Source organism: Vicugna pacos, chromosome 25, assembly GCF_048564905.1.
Source record: "Vicugna pacos chromosome 25, VicPac4, whole genome shotgun sequence".
Classification (NCBI taxonomy): Eukaryota; Metazoa; Chordata; class Mammalia; order Artiodactyla; family Camelidae; genus Vicugna; species Vicugna pacos.
The window spans coordinates 23,661,678-23,674,760 of record NC_133011.1 but is presented as its reverse complement, the minus strand read 5'-3'; the positions used below and the strand labels follow the sequence as shown (position 1 = coordinate 23,674,760).

Genomic DNA, 13,083 nt, shown 5'->3' with positions numbered 1-13,083 from the left:
CCATTTTCCTTGTATAAAGGATTATGACTAGTAAATCCCAGGAGAGAGTTCTACACAGAGCCTAACTGAACTTTATGTTTGAATCTGTCCCTGAATTTCAGTTTAACTTTGCTCAAGGTCTTTTTTTAAAAGTCACATTGCTTACGTATGGAAGAAACAGCCAGGAAATAAAGGAAGAGAAAACTTGTATTTTAAAAGAAAGAAAAGGGGTTATTTTCATGCTACAGAACATCTCAAAATAAATCAAGGCTAGGTTCGACTTGCTTTAAATTGCTACTGGAGAACAGTAAAGTGTGGCTTACCCTTCTTGCCAATGGGCCCAGTCTTGCCAATGTTGCCCTGGTCTCCGATATCACCCAGATCTCCCTTAATTCCTGAAAAACAAAGCATATCATCTTTGTATCCTAAGGTTTTGTCTTCCCTGTAATGATGTGCCTAACATACAATATTCACTGGAAGGAAATACCAAAAGCGCATCCTTCTATCCGTGGTATGTAATATACATCCTAGGCTTTATTTGCTATTTTAATAGCATTAAATGGATGTATTAAAGTTAAAATGTGGGTGAGTGTGACAGTCCTGGGCCTGATGATATTAAAATGCTTACAGATGCACTATTTCCTAAAGAACTCTAGCAGAGGACGTTCAATCTAAAGGTCAGATAAGGGGCTGAGTGAAAGAATTCTTGCATTGTATTCTAATTGTGTTCCTCTCGAAATCCACTTTGGCTTCACTCTGGGATTCTATTTCCTCTCTATTTAAAAAAAAATCTGCCTATATTAGCCATGTTTTAAAAGGGAAGGGACATACAATTGTAATACCTAGTAATCAAAGGGACATCAGAGATTGTCCCACCAAGTTTTTATCCAAAAATATATATATAATCAGAGATCGCTGAGTTCACAAACTTGTTACTAATTTTCATTTTTAATCTATGATTATCTAAAAAAAAATTTACCAGTTATAAAGGTATATATTTGTGAGAATAATTCTGCAATTGATTGTTCATATTTAAAGAATAAGAAGAGTTTAAATCAGTGTTTCTCAAACTGAGGTCTCAAAGGCCTGTGGGTCTTTTCTTCTCTTTAATTACTAAAGGTTTTAAAATCAGTGTTCTCAGGCCACCCCTTGTAGCAGTTGGCAGGGAATATTTCTAGTGCTTGGAAGACACATGCTTACACATTGCAATCCAGAAGCTATATTTTCGCGAGGCACAGTCTCGGCTTTGTGAGTAAAAACATTCCCTTTGAGTGATTCTCACTTTCTTTGCTCCCGTTCCTCCCATATAAACGCCACCATTTGCCAAGAGAGCTTGGAGAAAGGTGAGGAAATCAATGGATCAGACACCTCTTTCTGTTCTTTCTTATTTTCCGCCTCACCTTGAAGCCAGCCAGCCAGAGTTGCTTATCATGTTTTCAGAGGGGAGACACAGCGATGAACACAGCTGCATTTCTAAAACTCACGGTTTCTCTGATATTCCCAGAGACTGCTGTTCCCTAGAGGTCCCAGGGTGTCTCACTCACGCCAGCCCTAAGGATGCAGCTTGAGAACTGTGTCTGAGTCTTGCTGACAGGCAATCTCACAGGAACTCTCTGGTGGTGAGTAAATTCATAGCTGAAATGCATTTCATGGATCTTGGGGACAGAGGCTGTTATGAAAGCTGCTAAGGTCCAAGGAAGTCTGGTAGAGAGACAGAAGAGCATTTTGAAACTTACAATGTCACAGCCATATCTTGTTACCTACCTTTGGGCCCCATGCGTCCCACTTTGCCATGCTTTCCTTCCTCTCCTGGATCTCCTTTCTCACCGTCATCTCCTTTTGAAATGGAAAATGAATGAGTGGAGCAGCTCAAATGATAACATAAGCACGGACTCCGCAGGAGAAGCTGAACATGGCTGGAACCCATCCCTCAGCTTAATGCTTGCTTTAAAACTCAGATGTGAGTCTGCACCTAGGCCCACGTGGACGGACACTCAGGGAAAGAGAAGAAACTCCGAGTGTCTTTTCTCTTTCACTTTTCTCCACATTGTTGGATGAGGTCATCAAAAGGATGTGACCACCAGTTGACCAGCAAGCTAGACCCTGGCGATCAAAGGCTCCTCACCCTTTCTCTAGCCCTTGGAATGTGTGTTCCATCCACCATTCCCAAACCCCAAGCTATTTCAAGGATGCACCCTTGAGAGAGTACGGTGTTGAGACCGTCTGGGCTGAGCGCATTACCAAACTCAGTTAAGGCATCTGCACCAACCTGTAAGATTCTGGTGGGCGGGTGCAGAGATCTCCTTGCCTTGATTGGAGGCGGGCACTCCAGACCCTTGTAAGTAAACTCCCCTTGCTTATTACACCTGCCACCTACCAGTCTGGAGTGGTCTGCTTCTTTCTTCAGTCTCCCCTGACCTTCTGCATATGGGGCCTGATTTCAGATTTCACTCAGGAAATTCCCCAAATTGCAAACCAACACACATCCAACTCTATATTTAAAGAAATATCCTTGCTGGTAAATCCCTGAGAAGTCTGTTTGAGCTGATAAATCTTTGTTCTGGCCAGAGAATCCGGCAAGTTCTGGAAGTGTGTGCATGTATATGCAACTATATACATGTATATCCATGCACTGTGTGCAGAGATATGTAATACAAACATAAATTTACATGATCTATGTAAATTATATAAATATATAACAAACATATATATATATATTTATTTATTCCTCTTTGACTGCATGCCTGGGAGCCCCAAAGTCATAGGCATGGACCTGGAAGAAAAGCCCAGAAGCTTTTTTAGGGATGGGGAACAGCGGCAAAGCAGTTCTATGTGAGCAGCGAATATTTTAGTCATAGGTGGGTCGAGCTCCAGCAACTCGCCCAGTCATGATGGACTGAAGGAGTGGTTTGATGGAAGGTATCCTGGACTGTGAATCAGGAATCCTGGATTTTATGGTCGTGTCAATCACTGATGGGGTAAGCAAATTTCCATAAGTTAGCGATTGAGCTTACTGGCTTTGGAGTCAGATAGCTCTGGACCTTCCCCACTCCACCGTTCAGTATCTGGAGAAAGCTGGATATGTGACTTCCCTTTCTGAGTCTCATCCTCCTCTCCTGTAAATTGAACTAGTAACACCTACTAAAGAAGGCTCTTAAGAAGTTTAAATATGATTAACAGGCATCGAAGACCTGGAACTTAATCAGTGCTTAGCCACGGTGGCTGCTGTTCTCTCACTGACACTGCGGTTTCCTCATCCTCATCCCGACCTCCCGAGCTCTCCCAGCTGTATTAGGATCAACAAGGTAAGTAAGCGAACGTGCTTTGAAAATAAAGAGCACAACACACAGTATTATTAAGACCAGCTACCCGCGTTATCACCACCGCCGTCTCAGGACGTGAAGGAGTCCTGTTCGGTACCGGTGGAAAGTGGTAGGTAACAGTGGTCTTCTAAAGACAAACATGCAATTTCTGGGATTAGTTTAGTTTGGGAGAGAGAATGCTGACATGTTAATTCATTTATCCAGAAAAAGCAAGACCAGCCATTCTCAATTTTTTATTTTTTAAGAGCAGAATGTTAATGTTGTAAATGCAAGCACAGCAAAGTATAGAACAGCTGGATTTCCAGGTTATGACCTTAGTCAAGCAGTGAAACCCTTCACACGTGAAGCTTCAGAATCTCCCTCTGGGGATGGCTTTCAAAACAAAACAGTGCGCCGATGATTTGTGTGATCTGATGAGTGGGGTAAAGTGGATGAACTAGGTGGCATTTCTGCAGCTAGAGCGATTAGTGACTGTTTATTGAGCAGTTGTAACGTGTACCAGCACTGGGCTAACGTCATCACTATAGCAGCTCTAAAGAGGAGGAAACTTACTGCTCCATTTTATGGATGGAAAAACTGAGACTCTCCGAGGTTAAGTTGCTACCCTATTGTCATAGAGCTTGTGAGTAGTCTAACTAGGACTCAACAATATGTATGTCTCTGCCCCTCCAGATCCCTACCAGCAAACAACCGTCCCCTCCATTCTAGGATTCTGTGACTCTCAGCAGATTGTGGATTTTCTAGAATGTGGCACTGTGCCAGATTTTTGTGGGAGAAAAGGGAAAATGCAGGGGGAAAATGAGTTTTTGTTCCTTTTTGAACAAGAAAGATAGTGGAGAAGAAAAAAAAATCAGCTCAATAACTCAATGACTTAATTTCTAGGGAATATATCCTTGAGGTCATTTGGGATAACTGAGACCTGGTTTTGCCACTCATGAGCTGAGGGACCTTGGGAAGTCCTTGACCTTGGGCCTTGTTTCACTCATTTGTAGAATGAATGAAATTAATACTTTGTTCAGAGAATTTTGGAAAAGGTAAAATTAAAAAAGTATTCCCCGTGGTGGGGGGGAGGGTAGAGCTCAGTGGTAGAGTGCATGCCTACGACACACGAGGCCCTGGGTTCAATCCCCAGGGCCTCTAACAAAAAAATAATAATAATAAAATAGATAAATTAAAAAATCAACAAAAAAATAAATAAAAGATAACCTTTTTTTTAAAAAGAAAGAAAGAAGAAAAGTATTTCCTTCAGGATGCTCTCTGATACTCTCAGGCTGGGCTAAATTCTCCCACTAATTACCTTCATGGTTTAAAATACCACTTTCTTCTGGGTGAGTCTCCTTATCTGGGCCATCTCTTATGCTCATCTGTGACCTGAGAGGTAACTGGGGTCATGAGTGATTTATTCTCCCATCCCGGGAACTAAGCAGTGTTTGGTTCTGGTGCTTAATATATATGGTTGAGCTGGATATATTTTATGAGCCATTAAACATTTTACAAATATAATGATAGTGTTTATTGAATACTAAGTGCCAAAAGGGTTCCTAGTACCTGACATGCATCTTACCATTCGAGCCCCACAACAGCCTTTGAGATGGATACCATTCTCAATTCCATTTAACAGATGAGAACATGGGGTCTGATAGAGGTTAAATAATTTCCCAAGGTCACATAGCTTGTAAGTAATAAAGCCAGAATTCAAGCCAGGGAAAATGCCTTCACAGCCCACGTTCTCCACAAGGTGTGTGACGGGGAACAAATTTCTGTTTGGGCATTTCTGGGTTTTGGGATTGCTGTTCTGCATGATGGGACCAAAGACGCACATCGCACTCACCAAAAGGCAAGAGCAAATGCAGGCACTTGATCTGAAGCACTTATGGAATCATAAATCCACACTAATGGGAGTCACTGGTGCCATGATTATTTTTTCTCTCTCCCTTCTCATGAGCTTTCCCATTCATTTTCAAGCAAATATCCAACTGGAAGCAGCCAGATGAGTGACTTAGTCATCTGCTGCTCCCTGGTGGCTCCTGATGGAGACCTGGGAGGGCGAAAATAGGATTATTATTCTTCTGATGTGTGTGTCTGAGTCCCAGCCTGGTGATGAGAGGGCTGCTGGCAGAGATGAAGTAAACAACTTGTACCCTTGCCTTCAGCTTGGGTCCCAGTTTCATTTGATCTTTGGGACTTGCTTTAATGAGAACAGAAGAGAGGCATAAAAGCAAGCTTTGGAAAGGACCCCCGTATGGCTCACAGTTGTCTGCTTTTATCCTCTTGGCAATCTTTCATTGGATTAGTAGGCCAATTTAGAGTTCCTTTCCTTCTTTTAAAAATAGCCACTTACATTTCAAAATTAAATGAAAAGCTATCGACTGTAATGAACTAATTTCAATTTTACAAAAATGATTTGTTTCAGACCCCCCCAGGCCACCAGCCTGCTGTGATAATCTCTCCAGCAGAACTCCAGCAGAGCACACAGTTGACCAATTCTTCTTAGGTATGACTTTTTTTTTTCCCCCAACAAGCAAAAAGTCTTTTAAAATTAAATTCTAGTTTGAAATGAAATAGCTGAGCCCAGGTCATTACCCCCTGCTCAAAGGAAGTAATTATTAAAAATCGGTGAGTTGGTTTTGGAAATGCTGGAGAAAATTCAACTGGAAGCCATACTTTTCCCACTGCCAAAATAATCTTACGGACTGGGGAAGGTGTTCATAGCCCTTCTCCTGGCCTGCTTTGGAGTTGAGTGGGACAGGTGGTTTGGTGTGCTTTATCAATGAGGCCAGACCCCTGCCTAAAAATGTACCCCCCAGCCCTAGTCACACCTTCTTTCTGATTGCATCTTCATTATTGGACATTTTAATAGTTGTATCAATTATTTCCCAAACCTCTCCTCTATACGAGATATACTAGCAAGGTCACAAACTGGACCACCGCCCAGTACTTTTCCTTCCCCAATCACATTCCGATTATTTCACTGAAACATATGAGCCTTCCTGGGACCTGCTATCGTTTGCCTTTTCTCTGTTCACCCTGTTTAATGGCCCTTCTGTGCCTTCATCTGCCTCCCCATACGTTCCCCGTTCCTCGGTCACATCCACACAGCTCTCCCTAAGGCAAAATAAGTGCCCTGCACAGCTGAAAAGAGCTCTGGAGCAAGTCATATCATTTCTCTGAGTCTCAGTTCCATCCATAACATGGAGGGGAAAATCCTTACTTCATAGGATTGTCGGGGACTAAAGGAGACCAGGCCTGAGAAGTGTTCAGCACCCTTTTCGGTGCTTTGTAAAGTCATCTATTCTTGTTTTAATGAGAGTAGAAGGGAGGTGTAGAAAGGATCATGATGATGGCCATTATCCTCATCATCACCACCAGAAAGGTCATCTCTTTTGAACCTTCCTTTGTATTCACTACAATCCTTAGCCTATCATCATCACTTACTTTCTTACTTGACTATGCATTTTTTACTCTTTGCTACAAAAGTTTTCACACAATTAAAGATAGATAAGTAAATATTCACTCATTACTGAGTTTTAACAATTAACAAGTTGTCATTGCTTCATCTATTTACTTTTAACTGATTTTTTTAAAAAGTAAATTATAGACATCGTAACATATATTTCTCAAATACTTTAGCAAGTTTCTCTAAAAGGTAAGTGCATTCTCCTATGTAAATAAAATATCATTATATCAATCTTACTTTTTAATGGGCTGCAGGGATTTGCTTACGTCAAATTTGCTAAAACCCTTCATAGGGTTTTTTAATCTCTTTTATCTTGAGACCATACTGCTGTGTTGTACATAATCTAACAAAAAAAAAAAGAGGTGATTACTTAGAAAGAAAAGAAATCAGAGGAGTAAACTAAGGTTCTCTGAAGACAATTAATGACAAGTAATTTCATTTTACCTTCCGAAAGGACTACTAATAGATCAAGAAACTGCCATGACTGGAGTGATGGGAAGAAGACAAATTTCCATTGGTCATGCACGGAAGACAGTAGTTCCTGGGAAGCTGGGATAATATACTGATGAAGCCCACAGGCTCCATTCTTACATATCCTGCATTCGAGTCCTAATTATATCACATTCCAGCTTTGGGAACTTCGGTGCAATATTTAACCTTTCAGAGTCTCTGTTTTATCTGTAATTGGAAATAACTAGAGGACCTCCAGATTTAGTCCCCACGAGGAGGGCTGTTTCCTTACTCTGAGACACATGGTACTTTGATTCATTTTAATAACTTTGGGATGAAAATTGCAAGCAAAGGGGAAAAAACCAATAATACAGTTTCTCCCTTCCTTACTCCTTGTCAGATACACTGCCAAGCTGTGTGCCTAGTCTTACTTACACAGCTCCTGCCCGTTGCCTGAGGGCGGGATTCTTTTAACTGTCTAAATGGTCTGATCCCCTAGAACTGGCACCGATCACTTGGTTAATAGGCACCAACAGAGAAGTATCTTTAATTTAAAACCAGGCATGGCTTACCGGTCCCCCAAAGGTGGCATTGGGTGAACAGTGTAGAGAGGTGACACACCCATGGTGACATTTCATCACAGCACTCTTTCTTTGTTTGAGACCCTGAGGGGCAATTTTCTTCATCCTTCATTTAATGAAAGCATGAAAATTGAGCAAGCATGATTTCTAAATGAAAAACGGTTTGTAAACATTACACTTGTCATCTTCATGGCCGTAAGGCAGCGTTTCTGTGGATAGAGAAAACCCAGACCTTGATCAACCTTGCTTAAGAACAATAAACAAGAGTATATTTCTCCATGGTTAGTAAAAGCATGGCAGTAGGGCAGAGGTCCTCTGAAAGATTTTCCTGAGATTCTTCCCTAACACTCCCTCATCTAGATACGACGAATGTGCAAGTAAGAAGACTATTCTTGCAAAACAATCAAGAGCTTTCCTAACATGTTGAAAGCATTCGCAAAATACTGTTTATTCCTGTCCTGCAGTAGGGGCGTGGTTACGGAAAAACCACGTTCATCTTAGTCCACAGGAAACTGCATGCCTTTAAGGGGAAAAGATGTCCCAGGGAGAATTTTATACAGAAGATAGCAGCTCGCAACCAGGTGAAATTTACCAAGGGATGCAGCCTTCAGAACCATAGGTCTATACAAGCTGAATGACCGACAGGATCCTCATTCAAGTTTCCTCCAGAAGCGTGGTGCAGTGGACAAAAGGGGAGTTTTACAGGCTGCTACAGGCTGAATTGTATCTTCTCCCCAAAATCCGTATGGTGAAGCCCTACCCCCAGTACTTCAGAATGCGACTGTATTTGGAGGTAAGGCCTTTAGAAAGGTGGTTAGGTTAAATTATGGCCTTTAGAATGGTCTTAATCCAATCTGACTGGTGCCCTTAGAAGAAGAGAAAATTTGGACACACAAAGGGAGATGAGGGGTGCGGGCACACATCCCTGAAAAGGCCACATAAGGACACAGCGAGAAGACAGCCACCGGCAAGCCCAGGATAGAGGGCTTGGCTAAGAGAGACCAAATCTGCCAACTCTTTGTCCTTGGACTTCCAGTCTCCAGAACTGTAAGACGATGCACTTCTGTTGTTTAAGCCACCTAGTTTGTAGTATTTTGTTATGGCAGCCTCAACTAAGTGATAGTCACAGAGACCTAGGCTCAAACCCTAAATCTCTACCTGACAGCTCTTTAATCTTATACTAAATAATTACCCTCTCTGCTTCAATTTCCTACCCTGGAAAATTGAGGTAGTCATACTTTTCTCATGGAGTTACTCGAATATTAAATGATATTAAGGATGGCAAAGTGTATGGAGGAGCCCCATGCACTGAGTGTGCACTCATTAATCCACTAAACATGACTGAGTGTATAGTGGGCATCTGTTACTTTCACCCACCTGGTGTCCCCTCCCTGAGCTTCTGGTGACATCCCCACGACTCTTCATAGGAAACAACACTTGCTTATTCTCAGTCCCCGTGGTTTGAACATTCTGCACAGTAACGGGGTCAGCAATGGACATGTGGTCCAGTAAGAGCCAGTAAATCTCACCTTGTAGATGTCTCCTCCATAACTCAAGCAGTTATAAGTTTCAGAAATGGAGATCTGCTCTTTCTGCAGGGGTTGCACAGAAGATAGACTATTGTTGAAGTATTTGAATCTATTTTATCATCACGAAGGAAGAAGCGTCTTTAAAATGAAGTCATTATAGAGGAAAGCAGAACCAAGGTGTGTTTGATTTTTAAACAACATCACTTGAGCCTGGATATGGCTCAGGCTGAATCCCTCCCTGTTACATGAGTCTATAAATTCCCCCTTCTTTCTGTTTGTTTGATTATCCAGTTTGCGTTTGGTTTGTTTTTGGATTCTTACTCTCGCAAACACAAGTTTCCACACTAATATAACTACTAGACACTGCTCAGGGGAAGGAGGGTCTTCCTACTAGGAGATCAAGACTTCAGAAAGGAAGGAGCATGTAAACATGTGATTACTGTAATAAATGGTGAAAGAGTAGCAGTTATGGGAGCACAAAGGGGAAAACATCTAACTCTATCCGCACCTGAAACTCTCCCCTAGTCCTTCTCAGGAAGAAGTAAATGGGATCACTTGCCTTAGGCTCCAACAGAATAAACTTATATCTCAAGGTAAGTGCAAAGGAAAATTAGCTAAAATACAAATTTGTCACTATATTAGGGCGGGCCAATGCTAAAATGTTCTCATCAATAAAATTCATGTGGATTTTTATCCTCTGTCCCACTCCATGCACCTAATAGGTCCAGCTCTTGCGTTACCTCCTCTACCCAAGAGTCTTCTCCACACAGACTTTCCTGCCCCCATCTCCCTCTTTAGCATTCAGGATTAATCTCATTCTCTGAAGGGAAGTCCCATGGTACTTCATAGCATCCACCGCACTGCATCACAGAGGATGCGACAGGTCAGGGAAGCTATCCTATTTTCTTCGTGTTCCTAGTCTTTGGCACAGGGTCTCAGATGCGGTAGGTGCTTTCTCAACAAAGGCTTCAAAATAAAAGGAATAACATCCTTAAAGACAAGATGGATCAATGTGAGCTTAATGAAAATACGGTCAAATTAATTAGGAATTGATTGAAATGTCAGTCTCAGTAATGGCTGATTAATGAATTGACTTCAGCCTGCTGGGATGTCTGCGGTGATGGCTTACAGACGAGTAAGGCAACCCGGGCTAACACAGACAGTCCCCAGTTCACGATGGGTTGACTTCACAATTTTTTGACGATGGTGCAAACGTGATACACATTCAGCAGAAACTGAACTTCCAGTTTTGAATTTCGGTCTTTTGGTAGGCTAGACACATGTAGTACGTTACTCTCTCTAGATGCCGGGCAGCGACAGCGAGCTCCCAGTCAGCCACGCGATCGCGCACTGACAACCATTCTCTAGCCAAACAACAATTCTGTTCACTTTCACTACAATATTCAATAAGTTACTTGAGCTATTCAACACTTCATTATTTTTTTTTTCTTAATGGGAATACTGGGTGACTCAACCTAGGACCTCGTGCACACTGAGCACGCACTCTACCACTAACCTATCCCCTCCCCACTATTTTTAAGAAGATGGTTTTGCCCAACTGTAGGCTAATGTAAGTGTTGGTGTATTAAATGCATTTTCAACTTACGAAGGGTTTATCAGGATGCAACCCCCTTGGGAGTCAAGTAAGATCTGCCCACAAGTCTCTGTCTCTGCTGTTCCCTCCACCCCATGTTTTAGTTTCCTCTCCTAATTTGCCCATCTCCCAGTGTCACTGTCACGCTCCAGTCTCCCAGGCTCAATACCCTAAGTGGTTTGGACTCTTCCTCCCTCCTAATTCCCATCTTGATTCTTATTTTTCCCTCACGTCCATCCTTTGGTTTTCCTTCGATCTCTACTGCCATTATTTGACCTCTTCCCGTCCTCACAGACTAGCCCCTGGTCCTCGTATGTGATCCCTACACGGGCTTCAGGGTGTTTTACTCCCAGGTGACTTCAGCTGCCTCGAGTAGCATCTTCAATAAAGAGCTACTGAAATAACTGGTTTCTTTTGATCTGAACTTCACTTTTTCAAACCATCTTGCAAACTAATCTTTATAAAATCACATTCTCATTACAAAACTGCCCCATTCAAAACATTTCAGCTCTGTGTTTCTAGGCCAAGTCCAAACTAATTAGTCCAGCGTTTGGACTTCCACAGTCTGGCATCAGTGGAACTTTCTGGCATTCTTTTCTGACATTGACCTGCATAACCATCTATTCCTGCCCAAATGGTTTATTCACTGTTTATTAAAATGTCTTTCAATTCATGCCTCCATTGAAACGCATGTGGTTTTCTCTCTGTCTGAAATTCATCTCCTCTGAAAAAAAGTTATAAAAAATAAAAGACATAAATGACCATAGGAGAAATTAGAAGTGTTTATATGATAAAAGATGACACATAAATATACAAAGTTTATCAACAAATACACAATAGACAAGGAAAAAAATCATACACTAAGACCTAAAAAAAATTAATATTTTTAACATACAAAAAGCTTTTGCAAATTGCTTTGCAAAAAAGACAACACATAAAGTCAAAAGATAATCTAAAAATATAGACAATAAATGATAGATGAAAATGCCCAGATTCACTGTTAGTCAGAAAAACATATATATGTATAAATGTCTGTATCATATTTTGCCATCAGGTTTAGTAATAATTTAAAAAGGTTAATTGCATCTGAAGCTGCCAAAGATACAGAAAGCACTCAGTCATTGCTTTTGGCAACATAAATTGCCACAACATGTCTAGAAAATAATCTGTCAATAATGATTAAAATAAAAAAAATCCATACACTCTATTTTACCTTAGAGAGCCTATTTTATGGGAATAACTCTAAGAATAAATGTATACACGATAATGTCTCCTTGTAGTGTCAAAATCAAAAACCATAAACAATCTGAAAGTTTATCATCAGTGAGACTGATGAAATTATGAGAAATATTATGCAGCTACTAAAACTGATGAGTTAGAGACTGATCTCTGAATAAGGGGTGATCTCTGTGTTATATTATGTAAAGAATGTCTCTTGGAGAATTATTTGCATATGATCCCATTTAGAAGAAGCAACAAAGAAACTGAGCAAATATAGAGAAAAGTGTTCATACCAACTTATGAGTGATGGTTACATGAGAGAATTGGATCTGGAAATGGAAGAATCACAGTGAAAAGAAAGATCATTAGCTTTCTCACTGTACATCTTTATTTTATGCATATTTATGCATATTATGAGTTACAACAAACCTGAATTACTCATGCAATTTAAAAAATAAATCGTAAATAATACAAAGGAACCATGGCCCTTTCTCTTTTTATAAATCCTGCCCATGAGTCTTGTCGCAAATTAAATTCTTAATTGTCTGTATTTATTGACAGAATTATTTCCTTGGTAATTCACCATCTGGTTCCTTGTTACTACTTTCTAATTGCTGCCTTGAAGTATTAGTTAAAAATGCATTGTTATTTAACTTTAGAGTGTAAGTTCCTTGTGATAAGAGCAGACATTCCACACTTTGTTCTCAAGAGCTGCTCAAGACTTCACCATTTGCTCGCTCATTCATTCCTCGAACAAATATTTACTGAGTTTCTACCAGCTACCAAGTCCTGTGTTGGATCCTAGGGATACACCACTATCTCAGACAGGACATGATCTAAGCCTGAAAGTCCGGGAGGCACCATAAATGTCATGAGTGTTACAAAGGGAAATTACTGTGTGTTCTGTTGGAGTCAAACAAGCTGAGCCTTTGGAAAGATCAGTGATGGA

General features: G+C 40.9%; 1 protein-coding gene across 6 annotated transcripts in view; it reads right to left on the bottom strand.

Annotated features, from left to right (window-relative positions):
* COLEC10 (collectin subfamily member 10) overlaps positions 1–13,083 on the bottom strand; it is a 407,385-nt gene that overhangs the window by 14,652 nt on the left and 379,650 nt on the right. For 5 of the 6 annotated variants that reach the window (XM_072949642.1, XM_072949643.1, XM_072949644.1 and 2 more), the window contains 2 exons: positions 1,744–1,815; positions 303–374 (listed from right to left, as the gene is read on the bottom strand). In XM_072949642.1, the coding sequence (XP_072805743.1) occupies positions 303–374; positions 1,744–1,815 (144 nt within the window). Of the gene's footprint in view, positions 1–302; positions 375–1,743; positions 1,816–6,996; positions 7,103–13,083 lie in introns of those variants that run through there. The other variant, XM_072949645.1, reaches the window with a different exon arrangement.